General features: G+C 33.7%; 1 protein-coding gene across 2 annotated transcripts; it reads right to left on the bottom strand.

Annotated features, from left to right (window-relative positions):
- Positions 1–24,493, bottom strand: LOC117325931 (ferric-chelate reductase 1-like). Of its 2 annotated transcripts, XM_033882449.1 has the most exons (21): positions 24,240–24,493; positions 16,677–16,899; positions 15,086–15,234; positions 13,473–13,576; positions 12,008–12,500; positions 11,220–11,411; positions 10,939–11,037; positions 10,551–10,704; positions 10,378–10,395; positions 7,346–7,653; positions 6,780–6,971; positions 6,283–6,381; positions 5,641–5,794; positions 5,414–5,530; positions 4,899–5,014; positions 4,140–4,226; positions 3,788–3,859; positions 3,296–3,395; positions 2,980–3,120; positions 2,619–2,713; positions 1–2,020 (listed from the first exon to the last, which is right to left on the bottom strand). In XM_033882449.1, exons 2-21 carry the CDS (start codon positions 16,888–16,890, stop codon positions 1,928–1,930), a joined length of 2,997 nt encoding a protein of 998 aa, XP_033738340.1. In that variant the 5' UTR covers positions 16,891–16,899; positions 24,240–24,493; the 3' UTR covers positions 1–1,927. The 2 variants fall into 2 exon arrangements, with proteins under 2 accessions (XP_033738340.1, XP_033738341.1); XM_033882450.1 differs by lacking the exon at positions 10,378–10,395 and having other exon boundaries at positions 24,240–24,492.
- Between the last annotated feature and the right edge of the window lie 1,808 nt (positions 24,494–26,301).

The following is a 26,301-nucleotide window of genomic DNA, read 5'->3' as shown; positions in this document are numbered from 1 at the left end:
TTGAAATTAACATCGATATTGATATTCGCTGTTTTAATGTACAAGGCAATTTTCAATAAGTAATAATACATGACATTGTGATCCACTTAGCCAATCGTTCAATCCCGATTCGAACAAAATTTCTTTCCTTCCATTCAACCCGCTCATTCACAACCGGTTCAAATAATACACAAATTCACATTTGATTCATATGAAGACTTTAACTTTCATACACATACGAATATTTTATAATTAATAATTTAATAACAATGCATCTTAAATACTTGTAGATTATGTGACCTATTTATTTTTTACTATAAATTCCAGAAGTGACGCTAGCTTATAGTGTAATTCAGGTATATTAATAAATATTGACATAAACATGTAACAAAAACGATATTTGACATTTCTTGATTTTCGCTCATGTGGTAGAATTCATCGCTATTTCTTGCTCCCACGAACCATCTGATTATCATTTATTCCATTTGTCAGGACAAAATATAAAAGAAACTGCAACATCGAAGAAGTGCGACATTTTGGGCTTATCTGTGACGTACGACAAATATCATTGTTATTTGAAAGTGGCTACTCATCTCATCTCTTACTTTTATTCTAGTATCTATTGATATGTCCTATTACCACAGTAAACTGTATACCATAGTACCGATGTTATTGATTTTATGCAGTGAATAATTAGCTGAATTCTGCTTAGTCGATATCAAAAGATATCTTCATATTGTTTTGCATTACTACTGATATCCCCTAATCATACTTATACACATTCAATGGTCGCGAATTTGGCGAAATCAGCCCCAAGCGTACATTATATCGGAGTAAAAAAGTATCGTATTTGTCATTCAATACGATAATTCTATCAAATACCATCTTATTGACATACACATTTGAATAAAATTCGATTTAATGCATGAAGACACTGCACTGCATTAAGAAAGTGCATGTTCAATAGCATGCACGCAATATTTGGCGCCATATTCAAATGAATTCATGCATAACAGCAAAGCTCCACTCAATTGTGAATGGAACCTTCCCTGCGTAGCAAAGGTGCATAAAAAATCCCATTTTTTTCGTTGCGCAATTTGAATCTTCATCACATCAGACACAACATTATTGGATGACCAAATCTGTTAGTTTTAGCAAGCAAGCAGATCATTATTCATAAACGTTATAAACACAACTTCACTTGTATTAAGGTACAAATATCACAAAGGAACATAAAATATGTGTTGTTTTATCTAGTTATACGGACATTTATATGTCCATTTCTATACAATGTAATAGTGTATCGCTTACATCCAATAGTATTACATAATAACATACATTAATACTCTCATTAACATGACACACGACGGCATTACCAACAACTCTTCATAACAACATGCGCTGATTAGTATCTAATGTGTTAAAGACGATTCAAATCGCGCACTTGTGTAAGTTACAGATATCTTTTCAACAACTGTTTTGTAAGCGATGAAGTTTAATTGGTGCACGCCACCAACTTTACTTTGTCATACATGTTTACGCGGGACAGTAAACATCTGGGTGTGCCATCAGGAATCACTTCATACATTTAATATTTGGTTGCACATATTACTTGCAATACGTAATTTAACATTAGCCATTCTGGTCATTCTAATGCCAATATTTCTAGCCATGGAAACATAGCTAAGAAAGCATTACTGTTTTTTAACATCACTGTCAAACTGTTACTATAAATATTAGCACTTTGGATCATCGGAGAGTTGCGTTTCTGCTTCCGTGCGGTACAGAAATCATGTCACATTCATCTAAGAATCACGACAGAGGTCATATCTGTTGTAGGAAATGTCCACTCTCCTCGATGTCAATTACTGACCACTGACCATCAAGTATGAATCGCTCTCCATGACGTCTACAAAGAATTCCATCTTCGAACGTGGAATGTCTTTATTCAGCTGATGATGACGATGATGACAAAAATAAGCGTGACGGCAAAGGTGATTAAGATATGCGATCCCATGATGGCCTTCTTCATCCGACTGTACTGTAAAGGCAAAATGGAAACACATGAAGTCATCGCCAAAAAGTAAACGTTTGCTTTTAATTCAATGATTGCTTTTCTTAATTATGGACAGAACAACGCTGTATGGTGTCAAATTGACGGAATACTGACTTCCATTTGTTTAATTGTTAACTGCTCATCTATTACATGATTGTTTCATGTTATATGACAATAACTTAAATTTTGCGGGCCCATATTTTATCATGACATTTAATGTTGGAAACAAAACAATAGAAGACAAGCGCGTGGTGAATACTGAACTGGGTTTCTAATATCTTGACATTAATAACTTGTTTCCACTGAAAACCTATTCCAGTTACTGTTGTTGAGATTAGTGAAATGTTTTTTATTCATTTTGGTTTTGAAATGAAATTTATTTCATTTAGAAGATAAATAGTTCTATCGAGAAAAGTATAATCAGTTTTCCACTGAATAAATAGTGAATACCTTAAAAAGATAACGGAAAAGATATCGTATTTTTTATATAAATTTGGATTTGTTCACCGATCCGTTCATTGACAGATAACTTGACCTATATCTGTATTAAGTTATCTTTGATATCTTGACTTTGTATACCTACCGGAGGTTCCAGATCTATGGCTACATTCGTTGATCTGTTGTTGTTATAAGGCTTTCTATGCATTTCATATAGATATGTCTGGTTTCTTTTATGCTCTGAAATGAACAAAAATACCAAGAATACATGAAACATAAACTTTCGTTTTAGGCTATTGACAGAACTATCACAGTTGAAGTTTGATGAACCTTTTTAGAAACGTTAGTCCGTAGGAAATTAATCATTATTAAATAAAAATGTATGTAGTAATTTATAAATTCATGAAGTTTTCGAAATTTATAAATATATAAATGATTTATTTTATAGATTTATTGCACATTTTGAATTTATTAATTAGATCTATTATTATATATTCTTTAGTTACCTGATTTATTAGCGATGCACTGGTGAAATTCCAACAACACGTATATTAGCACTAGATAGGCTACGTAGCCTAGCAATGCATACTTCATATAAGAAGGGGCGCCAGCCTTACTCAACTCCACTCCGGCAAAAATATTGATTACTGAAGATCAAAAACAATATCTCAATTAAAATTGCATATACATCATGATTTAAAATTTGTTTACAATAGGCAGATGTTTATTAAATTTGGCGAAGTAATCTTTTGGTAATTCTATTCATTTAGTTATCTATTTTATCTATTATTTATATACGGATATATAGTAGAGTTGTCGTACTTGCGAGTATGTGCGCAGAAGATCCGAGTCCCCAGTGGATCCAATTGAATATCTTCCTTTTCACTGTTCCGGGTAACGGTCTGCATACCGCTACTATTGGCTATTTAGAGGAAATTGATTTGTTGATTAGAGATTAATGACGAATTGTAAAACTGAAAAGAAAATACTAATACTTTCAACGTCGAATACTAATACTTTCAACGTCGAATAACACCCCAGAATATACCACTGTCACTAATACGACACGGTCATTTGTAAAAAATACAAAAAAGAAATAAATAACAAATAAACTTGAATGATTAGATTTAATTCCCGACGGCTATAAGTATTTGGTACCTGAAATGTATCACTCTATATGACTAATAACATTCAAATCTACACAAAAAGTATATTACTAGCATGATAATGATATACTTAAATTAAAGGAGACATATTATATGTATCACTTAGTACACATGTAACGCCAAACAAATTAAGGCTTGTTTCACTCACATTTGCTATTGTAAACAGCGTAACAATGATTCCTATTACGGGATGAGCTTTGTGGAATGTCTTCCCATCAATCTGCAAAACAATCATGAAAGTAAATGTACAAATGTAAGCATGTAACTTTATACGTTTATATTAATATAGGTTGGAAGAATTGAGCAGTATTTTCCCCTTTTCTTGCCTTTTTAAAACACCTTCATCTAATTTCAAATAATAAAGGCCTATTGTTGTTTGATAATTTATCAGATGCACAATTTCATTAAAAGAAAAAAAAACTCATGTATTAAAATTCTCTGAAGGTTAATAATATATGATTTTTTACGAATTGTATTTGGTTCGTATTACATTAATTTACCTTGCTGAAGCCTTTTATGTCCGAGAATATAAGTACAACGGCAACCAAAACGCACAAAACAACCAGGATCATACAAAAACGGTGAACCTGGAAACAACAGTTATGTCAATTATAACCAATGATACTTAACAACAGGAAATGTGCAACAACCAGGGCTACAAAACAACAGTATTGGTTTACAATTAGGGTTAGCGTACCGTACTGTTCTACGTACATAAAATACACATATATGCTGTATTTATCAAACTATGCAGATATATCTAATTAAAAAACAGTGTGTATGTCATAACAGGGATACACAAATAAGAATAACGGTTCGTATTTGATGAGTTATTTCCCTTGATACCGTGATTTGACAGAACTAGAGACAATGTTTAAAAATAATACGGTTGATTTACACAAGCAAGTAATTAGGTTTAAGACAATACTTGTCAAAATTGACGATAAAACAAATATCGATTTGTTTTACTTTTAAATCATGGAATTAAGCATAGAACAATTATAGATTTGTTTAAATTTTAAGTTATATTTTTTATATGTATTTTGGTATATCAAATATACCAGCATACATTGCCCATAATCAAAAAAGATGAAACGTATTCATGATGCTTGCAATTAATTGTAAACAATATACTCAGACCTAACGTACATCAAATATTCTTTTCATTTTTTAACAATCATGTACTTTTACCTCTAAACTGTTTACATAAATGTATCATACAATACCGTCTTCATGTGGCACTGGAAATATGTACGTACCTGATACCATATACGTTCTCTACAGATAGTTTTGTCTGGCCATATCTTCTTGTAGAACCGGACAGTGATGATACCGATACTAGCACAGAAGATCCATGCGAAAATCATCAAACAGCCTGCAAACGAGATAAAAAATAGTATCACACGAATGCACAACGTAATTTGAATATAATATAACATGTATTACGACTATAGTATTACAGTAGATGTGATTTTGAATATATAAAGAGTTGTTAAAATGCTTTACAAGTGACGATATATAAGGCAAAACATTTCTAGTAATTTACCATAATCATCTTTATTGTAGGTCATCAATCTACGTAAATAAAAGTACACAGGAAGTAATTAAGGAACAATGAACATAATGCAGATACAAAAACGTAATTAAGAACATATAAAGTTATTCAGATACACAGAATGTTATTCGGGTGCACAGAATATTATTCAGGTACACAGAATGTTATCCAGGTACACGGAATGATATTCAGGAGAATATAGAAGGTAATGCTCTGTACCGTGGACTTTGACAAGGAAATACGTGGCTTCGCTGGTAACAAGAATATGTTGCTGTAAATCCACTCGCTCTCCGGACACGGACGGGATGGTCACTAGGCTGTGACGACTCTTCTCACCTGTAAAGTCACAGACAGTAGAGAATTATTATCAATTTCGGTATGACTACATTTATAACGTCAATGTCTTACAAAAGTAATGAAAACGACCAATGTCATTTGAAACCCACCATTTTCTACTCGTCCCTGGGCAAACATGATATGGTAGTCCATGTTGAGGTCAAATATTGTCGAATGACCAGGTACAACCTTTTCCCTCGTGAAGCGACATGTAAATAAGCCATTTTCGAGACGACCTCCAATATTACTGATTCCAACCCCAGGCTGAAAAGAAACAGCAAGACTTTATCAGATGCATATATTGTATGAAGTATTTTTCAAAGGAATGTGATTAATCGAAGATTCAATAATAAAGTTAAAAAGAAACGTAGTACACTTGACGTAAACGTACATTAAATATTCTTTATCCTAAGACTCACTGTTTTGTTTATTTCCTACGTCATAGGTATGAAAACTTATCCTATGTAATTGAAGACAAACAGCTGCATGATGTTACTTTTCTTTCTACTGAGTTGTGATAATATCGTTTTTTCTTTTGTTCACGACTTATCAACCAATAACATTATTTTGTAAAATTTGATTAGTTTTGGACATATATATTCGAAGGGGACTTCCTTCAAGACTAGCGAACCTCATAAATGAAAATGGTGGATATTGACTAGGTTTAACAGTATTTACACATATGATGTTATGTGCTCGATGTTCCGTTAAAATGATTGGCAATGCTTCAATTATAACTATTCGATACAAACCTCGGCTAAAACGTGATTCGTCTTGTCATCGTGATTATAGGAGTGCTGGACTTCCAAGATGCCATTCTCCATAAGACATTCAACCACACTGTCCGTACCCTGTAAGTTTATGTCATAATTGAAACATTAATTCACAAAGTAAAACATCCACTCTTTCTATTGAAATAAAGCATCATGCATCACTACCGTCACTTCAGCTGTCATCAATGCTTCACATTCAACACATTTTCTCTCGGCCATCTTGATTGCAGTTGTGAACTGATATCGCTGCACTCTATGACAATTAAGTAATAATAGCACTTCAATTATATCAGATAACGCCTAACGTATTCAATGTTTAGTTGTATTACCATGATTATTGTATTTGTTTTCGAAAATAGTGTTTGCAGATCACTGCATGGCAGTCTTTTGTAATTCAAGCATTTACTATCGACTTGGTGTTTCCATACGTTTCCTCCACCCCACCATAACCACTTCAGAAGACTATGTCATATTACCATATTGCCGTCGTTTGAGAAGCCGACTGCCATCCATCTATCGGACGTTGCGTCAACTCTCGATCTCAGTTCAAAGTCAATAGCATCATCTCTATCCCTCCAGGATACGATAAAACGACAGACATCTCCTGTACATTTTTCATAACAGCCCTTATTAATACCACACGCCAGATCGTTTGTCAAGTCGCCGTACTGAAACAGTGATTATCAATACGATATATCTTCTTTTTATCTCCACAATTTCTTTCTTTAGTGGTAATGCTTCGAGTAATTATATCCGAGAAGCAAATAACAAAACATCAAGTTTACTGTAACACGATTTTGCTGAAATCTGGAACAAAATTTCATTACAAAACACTTCCGAACTTAAGAGTATGTTAAGTGTGTAGAAATCGTGATGTTATATTCTTTGTTTAGTTCTAAATTTGTATTGAAAATTGTTAATAATTTGAGTGTGTTTTGTCCTAAAAATGACAACCCTATATATAAAGTATAACTGCACACTGTATCTAATACTATCCTGTATACAGTAAATGCACCTATTGGATAGTATATCTAAAGTATACCTGTTCCTCTGTGACGGCAGGTGTCGTGGGGGCCTCCGTTCGTTGATCTGTAGTAATGATAACGGGTGGTAGAGAAGTTAAGGGATCAGGAACCCTTGTGGTGGGCAAGGCAATCGTGGTAGTGCTGGGCTTAATTGTGGTAGGAGGTCTGGTAGTAGTTGCCATCGTGGTAGTTGTAGTGGTTGGAAGAGGTGTAGTAGTTGTTGTCGTTGTTGTCGTAGTTGTCACCCACAAAAGGTATTGCTGGAAGTCCACTCGGTCTACAGAGGCATATGGTGCCGGGTTGTAGATGTGAGGCAGCTTCATTCCTGTAAAATTTTACATTTAATATTGAATATTATAAGACTCTTTCATATGTGTATATGTAGGATAGGGATATTCCACCCGAGGGGTCACAAAATGTGGTGAAACCCGAGGCTTGCCGAGGGTTTTACCACATTTTGTGATCACGAGGGTGGAATATCCCTATCCTACATACACACATAATGAAAGAGTCTTTTTCTCTCATATCATTACCGAATTTCTGGCGAAAGTGTCCCTCAGCCATCCATTTTCTTCAATTTTTTAATTTCTTTATTTGACGTTTTTACTAAATATACTTGTGATATTCTGAAAGATCATACCCTATTTTGGCAAACTAAGTTTGCACACAAATTTCATTCATTTTGTGGTTAAGTGATGAACGAATGAACAATTCGCCGATAAAAATTACCGTAACTTGACCGACTTTTACGTGGCCGTGATCAAATTGTCAACATCCGAGAAAAAGAAGTTCTATCAACAATACTGAAAGCCAACGCTGAAATGAGTTTTCCAACTTCACATATAATTTGATTTGCACCTCGACATATTTAATCATTTCACAGAACACACTGTACTTTTAAATGTCAAGTCAAATTTTTTTTTATAAAATACTACGTCACTGCATGACGTCACGACTGTCATTGGAATTCCATTCATAGTTCAAGGATATTGAGAGTGATGTCGATCTCGATCGCCATGACGCGGCGATGTTTCGTGGCTGGTAATTTTGAATTCACTGTGATTTTGGCAACTTAATTTGTGAACCAGCGAACAGTGACTCTATACGAGTATTCGATCTTTTCTGTGATATAGGATTATATGTATTTAACCGGTTGTCTGGATGGAATGACGAAGGTAGGTCAGTCGATAGGCTAACGATGATCATATTGAAAGGCTAGGATGGCAGTTAGTTTTCATAGTTACTCTACACAAATATAGACTCTGAGTTACAATTAAAATAAATATTTTTATATGAACATCGAGGGGTGTCATTTTTACCGAATGTTCGTTCATTTAAGAGCCAATTCCCAACTTCCAAATACACAGGTTACTGAGTAGGCCTAACAGTTACTGACAGTACAGCAGAGTAAACAAATTCCAGGGCCCCCTGCTGACGCAAACGGAACCATTTCATAGGTTGTGACGTTTGACATTTTCTTTTTTATATTTTTTTATGTATGGCTTTTATTTTACTTCCTGTCATTGCCAGGTGATTGTGTGTGTTTACATGTTTTTAATGACAAATGACAAATCTGTCGGGTAGGCAAGTCTGTATTGTACTGTAACTGTTACAACAGGCCTGTAGGCGTAGTCTAACTGTTTGCTACAGTAACGGAGTTATATGTTCGCTCAGATGAAATTTCTAATCGTTTAACCGTGTAGCCCTATTGATTTACTGCTGATATGATATATATTTATCTAAGAATGTATGTATTTTTATAGTTAAGTCCAACGTTTCAAAACCGACACCGACGATAAGGACTGTCGGATGTGAACACAAGCAGACGACGTTGTGAGAGTTGTCCCCCTTGAACGCAGATTAATCCGCGCGCGTGAAATGCTATGTAAGATAGATTTATCTTACATAGCTATCTTACATGGGCAAACTTTATCCAACATGGCGAGATATGAGAGAAAGGTGTTTTAGTTTAGCCTTTGGGAATCAAACGAATACAGCCCATATTGAAAGCGTCAGTAACATAGATGTAACCTTCTAGTACACAGGATCAATACTAGAAAACAACTTCACTGAAGGAGCTATAGCTTATCATAAAACCAAGGAAGTACGGAAATTATGTTTAGCACTGAAACCCCGTGGTATGATAATACTATCACGACATAATAAAAGCAACAATGATTTACAGCAAACACTGAAGCCACTCTGATAGAACACACACTGGATGGAATGTGTAAGACAATGTATATTGATCACAGAATATATTTATCACGCAATAGAAATTTTGAAATATACAGATAAGAAGGTTTAACTATAGCTACACGTCATGTGCAACAGCAAAATCAAAGGCCTTCTAAGTAAGCGGAACTATATGTTACCTATGGAGAAACAGTAAGGTAATCTTAATAATAGAAATATCACATTTGATTGTAACGGGTTCGTTTTACTATTACACTCTTCATTCATCTTAAGGAATCAGGTGTTTCCAAAAACAATTGCTGGGGAATATTTGTAAGCTAGAAAGAATTATTGTCTGTATTTGAAAATATACTACATGTTACTTTTTGATATAAACAATGTCAATATGTCAAATAATACATCGTATGTACTCTTACCTGATCTAATCAATTATGGGCGATTCTGTATGTGGGTGTGGCTATATACCTCTTTGTGTTAGATTGGATGTTTTTTTATTGCATTAGTCAACGTAAGTAATGTAATAGTTGCATTAGTTAAGGAATCGTTAGTTTTTGTGGTATATTAGGATGAGTGAATGAGAGGAGGGAAGGTCAGACGTCTGACGCTTGTATGAATTATATTAGTAAATCCGCATACACAAGGAGAGACGTGGGGTTAGAAGCAACAATCAACATTTCCGTGGGATCTGCATTCTATTGATTCATAACTGAAGAAATCCTCTTTATTAGTAATCGTGCATTTTAAAGTAAATTGTACGGACGGGTACTTTATAAATATGTTAGGCCCCATAATATAAAGCTGTTAGCTTGCTATCACCTCTGCAAGCCAAACCCCAAACGAAATCGCAACCTACCTCGACCGCTGAAGGCATCTGAGTATTCAGAAATTTTCGATGTTATATTTTTATCATATATCTAATGGTACAATGTCATTGAGTAACATATCAATTTTGTTTGTTTATTTCAAAGTTTCGCATTATATAATAGTAGGTAATATTAATTGTCGTTTAAGATGTAAATAACATACCCGCCATTGCTGTTCCTTGAGCAAAGAGGATGTGCCAGTCTTTGTTGAGGTCATAAACTGAGGTGTCAGAGGTCACGACCTTCTGTCTTGTGAAACGACACGTAAATACACCGTCCATAAATGAACCTCCCTCGTTGCTTAAACCGAGTTTAGGCTGTAAAGAAACACACATGCGTCCTTATATATGTCAATTTGTCACTTAAACAGACAAATTCAGATCAATAAAAACCATATTGAAATTGCTGGTTACCATCCGATTACATCATACCAGATACCATGTAGGGTAAAGGGGCATCTATGAGTCGTATTGCTTTACATTAAGAATTATTCTTATAACTTAATGCGTCAAGAACAGCTTATTCACCAGATACGACAGCTGCATACTCACATTCCTAAGCCTTGAGTTGATACGAGTGTCTTTATTAAAAGACTGGAAGACGTTGACGTAACCGGAAGTCGTCACACATTCCGTCACACTGTCGGACCCCTGGGCACACAAAATATTAAACATTATTTAAAATCAAAACAATGTCTCAATAATAAAACGTTGTTTGCACGAAAATAATAAAAGCGAATAGATTAACCCGAATTATATATCATCAACAATATCTATTTGTGTTACTTTTATACTCCTCAAAATCAGGGAGAAAATAATTTGATATTACTTACCATACTGCGGTCGAATGAGAAGCCTACGGCTATCCATCTATCACCCCTTTCTTTGACAGCAGCTTTTATTTCGAAATCGATGGAATCGCCTTTGTCTACCCAGCCAATGATGAAAGTACAGTAGCGCCCCCTACAGTCGTGATGACAGCCCCTGGTTACATTACAGCGCATGTCCGGACTTATTGTCACAGTCTGTCAATTATAGTCAACATTCGACATTTATAAGATTTAGCATGATTTTTAGAGATGTTCAGAACCAAACTCTAACGTTGCTACAAAAATATTACAAATCGGTAGGATTTAACACTCGCTTGTTTGTCCAGACTGTTACACAATTGTATATAAAATACAGATGGCCACTTAGCGCTTCCATGGTGAACCAAAGGTACCTGATATAAAGTCGTGTAAGTCTATATGGTTGTTATAGGTTTTACACTATCTTTATTCGTAAACTGACTTTAACATTTGCATGAGTAGTACATGTACTTGTACACTTTAAAATTCAAATCGTATGCATTATATAAGAATGTGATTACAAAGGGTTTATAACAGTATCGCTGTCAGAGTCAAAGAGGGTAGCATTAAACTAATATTGTCGCTGTAGTGTTTTAATTATGTTTGCATATGATTAAAAATCTCAAAAGTCAATAATTCGTAAAATCCAATCCTTTAAATAAATTATCTATCAGGGAGAATTAGTATAAATTATTCATTTTACATTAAATATGCTGATCATTTTGGTTTTTATATTGGACAGTCCTACTATATGAATCAACAGTATCACTCACCCCTGGATCCGGAATGTTTGGTGTAGTAGAGGGCCTGGTTGTGATTGGCTCGGTAGTGGTGGTTGTAGGTGTTGTGGTAGTCGGTGTCGTTGTAGTTGTTGTAGGTGTTGTGGTAGTTGTAGTCGGTGTTGTTGTTGTTATAGTTGTTGTGGTGGTGGTGGGCGTTGTTGTAGTGGTGGTTGTTGGAGTAGTAGTGGTAGTAGTAGGTGTGGTGGTTGTGGTGGTCGTCGGTGTCGTAGTTGTAGTAGTTGTTGGAGTGGTTGTGGTGGTCGTTGGTTTCGGAGTTGTAGTAGTGGTGGTGGTGGTGGTTATTGTAGTGGTGGTCATTGGAGAAGATGTGGTGGAGTTGGCAGCCTGGTTACATGCAGTTGACAATGGGGTCGTCAGAGACATTATCTGTTGTCGGGACAAACGGACGTTACTGAACTGATCATAAACCACTGGAGAGCTCACTCCCATCCAGTATGTACTGAATTGCTGCACAATTGTCGCCCTGGAAACAATATCAAGAATAAACATTTTAATGTCCTAAAAAAATTTATAACCGTCGACAGCGTTGTCCGTCCTTCTTACAAAAAGAATTCATGAAGTAACACACACAGTATAGAAATATATATATATTACTATAGCTATAGTATATATCATAGATATAGTTTATATTATAGTTTTATTATTATTGTAACAGAGCGCATGATTAATTAAATTTAAATCACTGCCTCCGCTAGGGATCGAACCCGGGACCTCTGGCTTACTAGTCTTACGCTCAACCGATCGAGCTAAAGAGAAGATCTCTCTAGCCGAGCGGTATAGTGCGGCTAGTATTTACCAGGGTTACATTATATATCATATGAACTAACACCTGCGATTAAAATTAATAGCGTTTATAATTGCTTTGGGCAGTATAGAATTTCTTTGTGGCGCAATTAAGGGGAAGCTAATTAACATATCCAATAATATTTTCGTAAGTACATAAGTAACTTTTTCTCAAGCAATTTCACAGAAGTATTTTGATCAAAATGTTTGCAGCATGGCTAATCATGGATCTTTGCTTTTGATTACAATGGCAAAGCTGTTTGTTAGTTTTATACACGAGTCTTCTTATCATGTTCAGAAGTGTAAAATAATAGAAATATCCCCTATATGCATTATTTGTATAATACTTTTCACTATCGCTATTATTTGTATTTCAAGTTCTAAACAAAACCTATGGGTATATTTTGATAGATACATGGTCAGCTTATTTTTCTGTACAAAGCATGTGTTGTGATCTGTATGTGTTTTCCAGAAACATATATTTCTCACAAATGTTACCAAAATTGCCAACCAGTTTAAAAAATCACATAACGAAAATCTGTTAGCATCAATTCAAAGTTTGATATTTGCTCTAACTAAATATCCGTTTATATTACAAATATGTGTCATTTAAGCGAGGGCTTTACGTGTAGTAACAGCGATAAGTACTTACCTGAATAACACGTGTCCTTGTGGTACCTGTGGAGCCTGCCACACAAATCTCATATTTGTTTTGTCTGAGGCCTCGGTGTGGGTCAACGCCTGACCTCTAGTTCCCTGTAAAAAGTATTTATATCATTTGTATTTATAGTATTTTTCACCCCATCGTGTCACCCCCATCGTGTTAACCTCGATTTTCAGGGACAGAGTTATCCGTCTTTGCCCGCGAGTTCCGACTACAACCAGAGGCTGACATATTTCACTTTCAAAACGAGAAAGCATTGTTTCGTAAAGGGATGCTTTAACACATTAAAAGATAGAGCTACAGTATGAAGTCAAATGGAGATCAGAGCAAAAGAATTCGAATAATTAGAAGCAAACGAATGGCAAAATTCCGTTCCTGGAATTGGACTTTAAATTTTGTGTTATTTTTAGTATTACAATTCATAATTCCTCTAAGACAACGTCAGAAATAACACTTACACGGGAATAAATTTGCTTGTAGAAAATATCAATGAACAAAAGGCAAGATAGATCAGTTTAATAGTATGTGAACTTCAGTAGTTGTTGTAATGCCTTATGTGTGACATTTTTATTTAACTCTTATTGTTAAAATATTAGTTGTCACGTGTGAAATTGATTTCTACATCGGTTTAAATCTTGTCAGTGAGAGGAATAGTTTCGGAGTTGCCATAAACCAATATGATCTATTCGTGAAAAGTGAATGTTCATACAGACTCACAAATATTTTTGATAGCATACTGCTCAATATCTGATATTGATGATATGAACGATATTTGATGGAAAACGGAAAACGTCCGTAGGGCCTAATAGATGAGACAATATCAAATAAAACAGAAAACAAACTCCAGAAGTGGAAATAAGTATTGAAACTAAGAAGCCTGACCGATAAGCTGGGAGTGTTAATAACCAAACACTTCAGAGGTAAGTCATGTTGTTATAGAACCCGATTCTAAATGTCCAAAATCATGTCGTTTCTGTCAAATGTCCCTAATGCCAATGATATTTAACTGCTACAAAAATTAACGTTCTAGCTTAACAGAACTTTGAATGTATAACCCTCTTAATTATATTTCAGATGATATCACACAAAACATTGCAAACTTTTCGACAGCTGTACACGGAGATATATTCAAGTAAAAGTAACTTATCAATAAAAAGGGTTCTAGTATCCAAGAAAATTATTTCTGATTTGCATAAAGACGGATCCTACTAATAGTGTTTATTTATTTATATTATTATCATTTAAAGTACTTTTCCACATTATCTAAATTATATTACTATCTATTCAAGAAGACCTAAATGTTAATAAAATTATATACATGTTCCGAGTCTCATAATAAATTCAATGTTTAAAAGCTGTGTAAGTAATGAAATTATATGTATTGTATGAAATTTCCATTATTTCTCCAAAATGGCTATTCCACTTCTGTTTGCAATTGACTCTTCATTGTATTGATTGTTGTTGTTGTACATATTATTTTTTTCTCTTATTATGCAACATTTAGCATATGACTCTGAGAGCTCATGTCTGACTCCTCTCGATCAGTATTACACAAATAGTATTAGCTCTCCTGTATGTCTAAACCAATGGTGTATACGTACCAATCTTGTATCTGGGCATGCGTACTTGAAACGAGAGTTGAGATAATTTCCAAAGACTCCAACTTTGACATCCTGTTCATAATACTGGACCAACCGGGGTTGTATGAGGAAACCCTTGAAGGTATATCCAGGACACGCTTGAATGGTCACTATAAAACAACAAATATTCATTAATTACAAACTTATTTGTCATGTTATATTTGTCAACATTTAATATCTGTACAATATTTATAGCTGTGAGACAGTTGCTTGCCATTTAAATACGGCTGTATTAGTTATTGAAACTAAATCTGCTCTTTAAATGTACAATATCACAACACTATCGTAGCTGTTACTGCGGATTATGGGGGAATATATGTATCTATATATGATGTAATAGTTTGTATTTTATTATGGAAATGACCAGCTGCCTATGTTGTTCCCTGTTTCTGTATTGGATATTGTATGCATCCTTTTTTTATTCTTTCCCCAAAGAATGGGATAACACATGCTTCTTCCTCCCTAGTGTAAGAATCTCCAAATGATCTACAGCACACTAACTACATTTCCAAGTAAAGTTTCTAATTGTGATTTGATAAGTCTTTCTCTGTCTCGGCACCTCTACCCACTTGTATACCATGTGGCCCTGAAGTAACTCACCGTTACACAAATGGTAATCATGGATAAGTCTATAGTTGACATATATACTATAGGTCCTTTCTACCATTTTATGATACTAAATGTCTAGCCAGGATAGGAATAGACTTCACTACAAGGTGTTGATGGGCATGTGACACCAATACTCCGATCGTTGAGAGACTTACTGACACTCGTGTAAAACAGTCAATGGATTACATAACATCACATAAGTAACATATCGGAGACACGTTTAATGCAGAATTATTACAAAATGGCGGCGTTTTTATTGGTGTATTACAGTTACGATGTTCGATGATCAGTTAGTTGTAGCCCACGGCGACGGACATACCATCTGGCCCATAAATCCATACACAAGTGTTAGAGATATAAAGTTGTTATATAAAACGGATTCTTCTTACAGATATTTATATATATATATATCGTATACATGTCCCGGATTTATCGACGATTCTATATATTAGAATTCTTAACATTGATGATTAATGTTAAGCTCTTTGATAAAAGTAAAGGAAGTCTTTGACAAATTGTTAGTCAAAAACGCCGGAACCAGACATTTTCCGGAAGATTATTACTGTAAGTGAAATGCACCTACAAGTTCTAGAATGACGAAACAGCTGTACGGTACAGTTCTTTATACAACAGTTTATTACTCAATTCAGATTCAAAATTGAAGGCGCTAGTCACCTGTGTATTTCTCGCACAATCAATTTAATAAATACGTATCATCCGTCTCGAAAAGGTAAAATCAATATAGGGTATAAACTACAGACAATAATTTAGATTAAATTTGGTCTAAACTTCGATCTTGTTTTTTTTTGGGGGGGGGGGGGGGGGGGGGGTACACATACTATTACAAAATGACAACTTTAGCTACACATACATGTGTTATTTCATTATTTATGGTGTATTGCAATCCTCCACATGACCCTACCCTGTGCTACTGTAGCCTTACCTGTGATCTGGTCCCTGGGAGCGTACGTAGTTTTGGAGACGGTGATAACGAAGGGTGACGGTAGGGTGCTGGGTCGTGTTCCTGAGTGCCATGGCTGTAGGTTAGGGCAGGCCTGATCGGCAGCGCCAGAACTGTATCCATTCACAATTGGTATCCATGGCAACGACGTTAGTCCACAGACTAATATCAAGTAGAACGCTGTCAATGTCCCCATACCACGTCCCTGAGAATATGTGATATGCATAATAATTATTATATATCATAGTTAAACCATGCGTTTAATGTTCATTACATAAAAAATGTACATAGTATAAAGCAATATTTTGGTCATCTTTAGTAAGTCTTCAGATAATTTGACTTATGCAAGTGCCATGCAGTGATAAAAGACAATAACATAAATCGTCGATTTATAACGGACTCTATCACTCTATTGTGACAACACAATACACAATACACATATTCATTTTTTCCGTATGAATTTTAAGATAAGAGATGAATTGTAGGGCCGGGTAAACTAGTATAACGAGTTCAGAGACAAATATTGTTCACAATAACATGAGTAATAACAAAAACAAAACATAAAATAACAAAATGATAATTGTACAATAGGAACAGAACATATTTTTTATGTTGTTAAGATCAGGGATATAACAGATTTATGTTGGTAAGATGAGGGATATACCAGATTTATTTTGGTAAGATGAGGGATATACCAGATTTATGTTGGTAGGATGAGGGATATACCAAATTTATGTTGGTAAGATGAGGGATATATCAGATTTATGTTGTTAAGATCAGGGATATATCAGATTTATGTTGTTAAGATCAAGGATGTACCAGATTTGTGTTGTTAAGATCAGGGAAATACCAGATTTATGTTGGTAAGATGAGGGATATATCAGATTTATGTTATTAAGATCAAGGAAATAGCATATTTATGTTGTTAAGATCAGTGATATGTCAGATTTATGTTGCTAAGATCAGTGATATATCAGATTTATGTTGTTAAGATCAGTGATATACCAGATTTATGTTGTTAAGATCAGTGATATACCAGATTTATGTTGTTAAGATCAGTGATATAGCATATTTATGTTGTTAAGATGAGGGATATACCAAATTTATGTTGGTAAGATGAGGGATATACCAGATTTATGTTGGTAAGATCAGTGATATATCAGATTTATGTTGTTAAGATCAGTGATATAGCATATTTATGTTGTTAAGATCAGTAATATATCAGACTTATGTTGGTAAGATCAGGGATATACCAGATTTATGTTGTTAAGATGAGGGATATACCAGATTTATGTTGGTAGGATGAGGGATATACCAAATTTATGTTGGTACGATGAGGGAAATATCAGATTTATGTTGTTAAGATCAGGGATATACCAGATTTGTGTTGTTAAGATCAGTGATATATCAAATTTATGTTGTTAAGATCAGTGATATACCAGATTTATGTTGTTAAGATCAGTGATATAGCATATTTATGTTGTTAAGATCAGTGATATAGCATATTTATGTTGTTAAGATGAGGGATATACCAAATTTCTGTTGGTAAGATGAGGGATATACCAGATTTATGTTGGTAAGATCAGTGATATATCAGATTTATGTTGTTAAGATCAGTGATATAGCATATTTATGTTGTTAAGATCAGGGAAATATCAGATTTATGTTGTTAAGATCAGGGATATACCAGATTTGTGTTGTTAAGATCAGGGAAATAGCATATTTATGTTGTTAAGATAAGTGATATGTCAGATTTATGTTGGTAGGATGAGGGATATACCAAATTTATGTTGGTAAGATGAGGGATATATCAGATTTATGTTGTTAAGATCAGGGATATATCAGATTTATGTTGTCAAGATCAGTGATATATCAGATTTATGTTGTTAAGATCAGGGATATACCAGATTTATGTTGTTAAGATCAGCGATATACCAGATTTATGTTGTTAAGATCAGTGATATAGCATATTTATGTTGTTAAGATGAGGGATATACCGAATTTATGTTGGTAAGATGATGGATATATACCAGATTTATGTTGGTAAGATGAGGGATATACCAGATTTATGTTGGTAAGATCAGGGAAATACCAGATTTATGTTGTTAACATCAGGGATATACCAGATTTATGTTGTTAACATCAGGGATATACCAGATTTATGTTGTTAAAATCAGGGATATACCAGATTTATGTTGTTAACATCAGGGATATACCAGATTTATGTTGTTAAAATCAGGGATATACCAGATTTATGTTAAGATCATGGATATACAAGATCTTTTTGTTTTTCATTGTTTGTTTGAACGAAAATTAAGGACTGAATGGCAATTTTTCAATGGTGTTGACTCGTTGAACATTATTTTGAACACTGATAGGATTTTTTTTACAAGTTTTACAATTTAAATAAATCAATTAACATCTTACTTAAGAAGTACGTATCTTCAATGTGTAATAAAAAAAAAAAAGATATACACCGTACCAAGCGCTTAGTGGTAGAAAACTAGTTAAGTGTTGCAGAAGTATCACCCACTATCTTTAATCAATATCTGTTTAGTGATATATAATATATCATATATACAACCGTAATCTAAATGCAGAAGTATAATAATGAAATAAATATTTCCCATGTGCTACCTTTAATTACATTAAGAAAAAGCTACACATCTAGAACAGATGTACATAACTAATATCATTTATCATATATCATCAAAGAATGATTTTGTATCGAAACTTCATCGTTGCATCTCGCATGAATATTAAATAAAGAAAACTGTACCTGACCTCTGAACTCTGATCTCTAACTGCCTCTTTTTGTGATATATAACTAATGTTGTTGACAGAAGACGTCAACATTATGATAATATGAAATCATGAACATTTTATGTTTCCATGCTTTAAGTGTGTCGGTGTGGGGATAGCAACAAAGTATAATTTGACTATAAAAGTTAATTATGAATAATATTATGAACAATAGCTTAACTAGTTATGTTGATATATGTGTTAACAAATACTAGTAAGTACCTGTTAGATGTTGAACACAAGTCATGTGTCATTCTCCGATATCATCACATTGTTTATTGTTTATTATGACTTTCAGACATTATTACATGTCGATACACCCAATTACTGATCCAATACATACAGATATTACAGAAGGTTGTCGATGGTATTGCTGTTTTGGGAAACGAAAGAAAAATATTCCATATGGTCGTAAAGCTTAATATTCAGCTGTTTCTCCCATTAAATACCGAGCAATAACACAATAAAGCGAACACTGTTCCCTTTATTAATAAAGTCAACCCTCAGATCGTCCGTAATGAGGCTGTAGCTGTGCAATATATCTCTATTATATAGTTATAAAATGCATATTTGTTACACATATGATATGATTCTAGTAATAACGGCATATGTGGTTCATTGATCAATTAATTTGATGAAGCACACAACCCCCCCCCCCCCCCCCCCCCTTCTTTTTTTATAATTATTATTATCATCATATTATTTTTTTTTATTATTGAGCTTCCGCTGTCACCTAGTAGACCCACTTGAGCCCCATAGCCTAATTGATGAGTCCCGGAAGGATGGGACAGCTGTGTAGTGCAGTTTATTTCGGCTTTACCGTATCTAACATAAAATTTGACTTTGATATTGTTTCTTTTATACAATTCTTTACGGATGTTTGGTCTAATTGTAATGTTTATATCCGAAGGAACACATCAATGTTTGACGATTAATACATCTAGGTAAAATCAACGTCTATTCTAATGTATTTCTTTTCACTTTTTATGGATCTTCGTTTTGATTTATAATTTCCTCCCACATTTATATACCTCAAAATTCGATTTATCGACTTGGTAATGGAATCACGTTTTTTTCTCAATATGTGGTTAAGTCTTTTTGTATGAATTAAGGAGACCATGCAATTTATTTTGTGTTGTTCATTTTTTTGTTTTTGTTTTTGTTTTTTGTTTTTTTTTGTTTTTTTTTAATTCATTTTTTTTGGGGGGGGAGGGGGGGGGGTTCTATGAAAATATTCTATATTCTTTTCTTTAAATGACTTTGAGGTATTAACATTAACTTTTCACCCTGATCGATAAAGCATGTTTCGTCAATAACAAAACAACACATCATCCATGCACCGGATCATTACCTATGATTTCACACTCACTGCATACTGATTTGTTCTATTTTTTACAATAAATTGTTGCAATTGTAAAAATGCATCCTGTAAGATTGTGAGTCGCCCGATACTTCGGGAAATTAATATCACATCTCATGCCAGGAAAGCCCCAAAAATCAAAGTAAAAGATTAAAAAAAAAACTAGCAAACTAGGACTTTAAGCAAAAATTTCGATTTTTCCAATGCAAGTTTGGCTACGGAAGTCCTTGAATCTGTATCAGATCAGTTATTACAAGTATTATGGAATAATACCAAAGAACCATAACGTTCTCAAAGATAGAATCCGGGTCGTAACAACGAAACATCAAAGAACATATCTAGTAATGAATGCAAAAGTTGTTCTCAAACATGGAAATTTACCATGCCCCAATTGGATTTTTAAAAAATGACCATACAAAGATAGAGTTTACCCCCGACTTGTTGCCATTTCAGAACGCAAATAACTATTTCTCAGAAAGCTGAAGGGTTTTGCAAAACATTACTAAATAAACATATCAGTTTTATCCCAAGAATCGGATACATTTTAGGAAGTTAATAACATATTGTCAATAGCCTACTGGAAGCCTTACCAAATTCATTGTTTATATCCATTACCGTTGTCAAGCTTCACCAATACTTTTGGTGTACTCCTTCAACAAATTTTGAATTATTTTATCATATGATAACATCAAACTTACTAGGAAACAGCAGTATATGAAGTAATTGCAGGCCTATCCCTCCATTAATCACGGGAACACTAGCTGATTAGTAGTGGGTGTTTGGTTACACAGAGGTTGTCTATTTTACTTTTAGACATAATCATGTCTAATTATTTTGAATGCTTTTATCTTTTTAAGGGATCATCTGTTTTTATTAGAATATCCCTTTAACCTGTCTTGTGCTAACATTACTTTACTTCCTACTTTGGAAAGTACATCCCTTCATATCAAGGCAGTAGATCGGTTGACCATTGATCCTATACTACTGTAAAGTATCTTAGTCACTGATATACGTCACGTTTGTTGATGTGTTGACTTTTAATAACAATAAATAATGGTTGTTACATACTACAGACTACTGAATCATTAATTAATGCTTGTTTGGTCTTCGGATCCCTTAGCACACCGCGAGTATGTGATTTACTGCCCGAGATATCCTATAGTACTTTATGGTACTTACCTGTCAGTTACACGGTAAATGCATTATTATACTTGTTACCTGTTAATCTCACGACTGATTAAGTACTATTAAATGGCTGTAACAGTCTCGCCTGATCAGACGACTGTTCCTGACCGCTGACAGGTACATGACGTCCAGTATTATAGTATAGACAGGATTGTCGTAAGTACTATTGTGCATATCTAGTACCACAAATATAAATATATATATATATTTGTACATACACATACACATGTTAACTTTTTCTATTCAGCAACGAAAGTAAATAAAGGAATTTATTTAAATATTGGCCTATCGCTTTTTCCAATATTTTGACATTTCTCTCAGTTTATTATAAGTTTCCACCGTAATCTCTTAGAAACCAACACTTATGGCCCTTACCGTCACTGACGACTCCTAGAATGACGAAACGGTTGTATGATAAAGTTTTATTTTTTCCGTACTTTATCTAACTATAATTGAATGTGCTAATGAAAAAATTTCGAACACATTTCCATTTTTAGTATATCAGATGATGATGATGATGATGATGATGATGATGATGATGATAATGATGATGATTCAAGACAATATATCATATTTGTTGACTTAATTATGGTAAACTTCGAAAATATCTGCGTTTGTATCATTAATCCATGTTGTAATATATACAGTCACTATTATCTAGGTCACACATCAATCATGACAGTGACGACATTTTAAAAACATTCGGTTGACATTTCATTTCAATCTTCGCTTTCTAGATAGTTAAAAAAATCTTGGATACATTGATAAAATAGCAAACAGCCCTTAAGCTGGTTCCGTTCTCTGTAAGGAGACTCGGTGTCTTGATTGCTTGTGACTTTCTATTTATTTGTTGTTTTTTTCGAAATGGCTGTCAAAAAGAACATTAACAAATTAAACGTTTCTATAACAATACGAGATTACGTGCACATGCCCTTTGGGGTTTTGGTCACCAGGACATTGCCCCTGGACGTCTCACAAAAAGGAAGTGATTTGTGTAACATGTAATGTTACAGCTTAAATAAACCTCAGTAATCGTCCTATCGTCAGTGATTTGGCTTATACGATTTTGTTAAGGTAACATCAGGAATGTTTTATAGGATGATTAAAGGCAAAACGGAAGTGTGAACAACGGCGGTTCACTATTAAAAGCATTGAAGTAGTTAGAAATTGTGGTCATGATGAACTGACTTTTGACATTGTATTGTAATTGACATTCAAATGGCTGTATCTTATATTTGATGGTAAACAAAATACCTTGGAAAACATTAAACTTTTCACAACATGATTAAAGTTTGATATTTTGGTCAAAATAAACTGACTTTTGACACTGTGTTGTAATAGACTTTCAAATGATTATATCTTATATTTGATGGTAAACAAAATACCTTAGAAAACATTTTACTATTAACAGCATAGTTAAAGTTTGAAATTTTGGTCATAATAAACTGACTTTTGACACTGTGTTGTAACAAACTTTCAAATGACTTTATCATCAATTCATGGATATACAACAAAATACTTTTGGAAACATTTCACATTCAGAAACCTTAACTAAACTCAAGCAACAAATCTATATGATGGGAACTATCGTTCTTGCATGCACTTCTACAATGATGATACTATATGATATATTATACAGATCTGTATCTACACCATCATCAGTTACCAAAGCATAATGCCAATACTTTTTACGGGAATCGATACCGTTATAATATATATAGTGTTAGCAACATCATTACCATTTCAACGTTGGGGAAAATTCCAAAATAAGACCAAATACTACAAAACCGAACATCCATAAAGGACAAACAACTATAAGATTTTATAGAGAAGATTTGACAAAATGTTCGCCTGAAGCAATATCGTTATATCGTTATACCGAAGGGAATTTCCATACAGAAAACACTTTAAACTGTTATTGGCAAAATTCTTATCATTTCCGCATTTGATGAAATAGGGTATTACAAGATACCATAGAAGGAATAGAATTGAAACATGCACAGCAACTAAAATATAAACTGAAATAGGAATGAATGTCGTTAGAACGCTAAGAGTACACTATAAATATATTATAATGCTAGAAAAAATAAATTGTATGATAAATTTATATACAGCTAGTTACACAACATAATATCGATATTTCCTTAATTATCACACAATAATACTTTAAGAACAGTTAATTGATAGTACAATCTTACCTTCCTCAGGTTAAGAAGAAAACTAAAATCGTCCTTTGGGTGATGTATAATGTTATTCCTCGTTCACAATAATAATCCCGAAATAAAATCTGCAATCACATACCGCCTGGTGAATCCTAATCATAAAAGGTACGGAGCGCTTCATATGCAAGTGAACGACATAGGTGTCCGATTCAAACGTTTCACGTAAAATCAGTGAAGTATGACGGGATCGATGGCGATTGAGGAAGATCAATGACGTATTCTTTGTTTTTTGACTGATGAGTGCCCCCTAGCGTCAAAGCCTTACTCAGCGCGCCACCTGACGAATCAGGAGCGAGCCTATATCCCTCGGGGGATAGACCAGAAAGTCACATCGTACAGAGTACCTGGTACTCGTCTACATACCTGTGTTCTACAGGTGCAGGTCCGGTGTACATGTTTGTTTACCTAACCTCGGTCATGCGGGACTTCTTTCAGCGATGACGACAGGAAGTTATGCCCAACTTGTCTCTGAATCATCATCATCATCATTTTTTTTCATTCTGTTGGTAATATTTATAAGACTTCATTAAGTAAAGATATTAATACGCTTTATCTTTAGATATCAATGTTAAAATAATTAACCGTTTGCATAAGTTATATGATGTCATCTAAATATTATTATAATAACATTTGAAAACACATTTACTGACAGAGTAACAGGTTACAAGCTATAGTGCAGGTTATTATTTGACAATCTGAATTAGTATCGGACGTTTGATTCTATTGTTTTATGTACAATTAAATGCTTCACTGAGTAAATAATGACAATATTTACCTCATTTTTAAACATAACTTAACTTTAAAAATTGTTAATCGATACACATTTGATCACGATATAATTTGATTATCTTCATTATATCACATCAATATTCACATAAATAATAGATAGTTAATCTATAGTTAGATGATGTATGTAAGCATTGAAATAGCATAGTAAAATATATCACAAAATAATGAAATTCCTCTAGGTTTTATTTGAAAATAAGATAACTCCGAAAGAAATTGTTATATTAGATATTTTACGCAAAATGATACAATAACTCATGTCTAAGAAAATGTTTTATTAGATATTTTAAACAAAATGATACAATAAATCATGTCTAAGAAATGTTTTATTAGATATTTTAAACAAGATACAAAATTAATACAAAAACTAATTTCTAAAAAAAAATCTTAGATATTTTAAACAAAATAATACAATTTCTCATGTCTGATAAATTTGTTTTTAGACTCACAATACACACATTCCTTAATACATGTATACGTATAGAAACCAGCAGTCGTCCTCTCTAGCTACTGCTCAGTCTTTTCAGTAAGATATGCTAAACACATTGTATGTGATTTACATATTGTAACAAATACATCTGAGTAGCACCATTAGGTATGTAATGACTAAGTAGGTCGCATAGTGCAGTTGACTTCTAAATTTAACTGTCCCATCCTTCTATGTCTTTCATGTCAAGCTAAAGGATAAATTATGAAAAAGAAAAAAATCTAGATGAAAAGTAAGTAGAAAATTATCTGAAACAATCCCCAAATCTTAATATATTGATTTTATTTATATGATAAAGTTGATGTATACATAAAAAAATGAATGACGGTATGATACTGTTTCCGATACAGCATGTTAGCATGTTAATAAAAATAAAATTTTAAATCGACTTCTTTACAATAGATTAGACAATGCTAATGTATATCAAATATCTTCTGAACCGGTTACACTATACAGCTATTCACAAAGGTGATGATTTGAGGTATACATACAATGTATATTGAAAACGACATCAATAGTTTATATGACTGTTGATAAATAATGACTATGATATCGATTAGTTTATGTATTCTACATCAGGAAGTTTCTACACATCAGCATTTCAATATTAAATCAGTTTGAAAGGTTAAAGCATATAGTTTACCTTGATCTGTCCAGTTTCAGGATCATGGCATCGTCACAGTTTATCGACGACAGACAGCAGTTTCACAACAAATATGCTACTTTAGCTGAGGCTGTCGCATAACATTAAGATAGCAGATAACT

This window comes from Pecten maximus, chromosome 4 (genome assembly GCF_902652985.1).
Source record: "Pecten maximus chromosome 4, xPecMax1.1, whole genome shotgun sequence".
In the NCBI taxonomy this organism is placed as follows: Eukaryota; Metazoa; Mollusca; class Bivalvia; order Pectinida; family Pectinidae; genus Pecten; species Pecten maximus.
The sequence above is the reverse complement of the archived record's forward strand: the minus strand, read 5'-3'. Positions and strand labels throughout refer to the sequence as shown.

What these genes read in the sequence shown, in the direction of transcription:
- LOC117325931 (XM_033882449.1), bottom strand. Translation starts at nt 16,890, where the DNA reads ATGGGGACATTGACAGCGTTCTACTTGATATTAGTCTGTGGACTAACG. An exon ending in TCAACTCAAGGCTTAGGAAT is followed by an intron (nt 10,705 to 10,938) that starts GTGAGTATGCAG and finishes GTTTCTTTACAG; the next exon opens with CCTAAACTCGGTTTAAGCAA. An exon ending in TCTCAAACGACGGCAATATG is followed by an intron (nt 6,382 to 6,779) that starts GTAATATGACAT and finishes ATAAACTTACAG; the next exon opens with GGTACGGACAGTGTGGTTGA.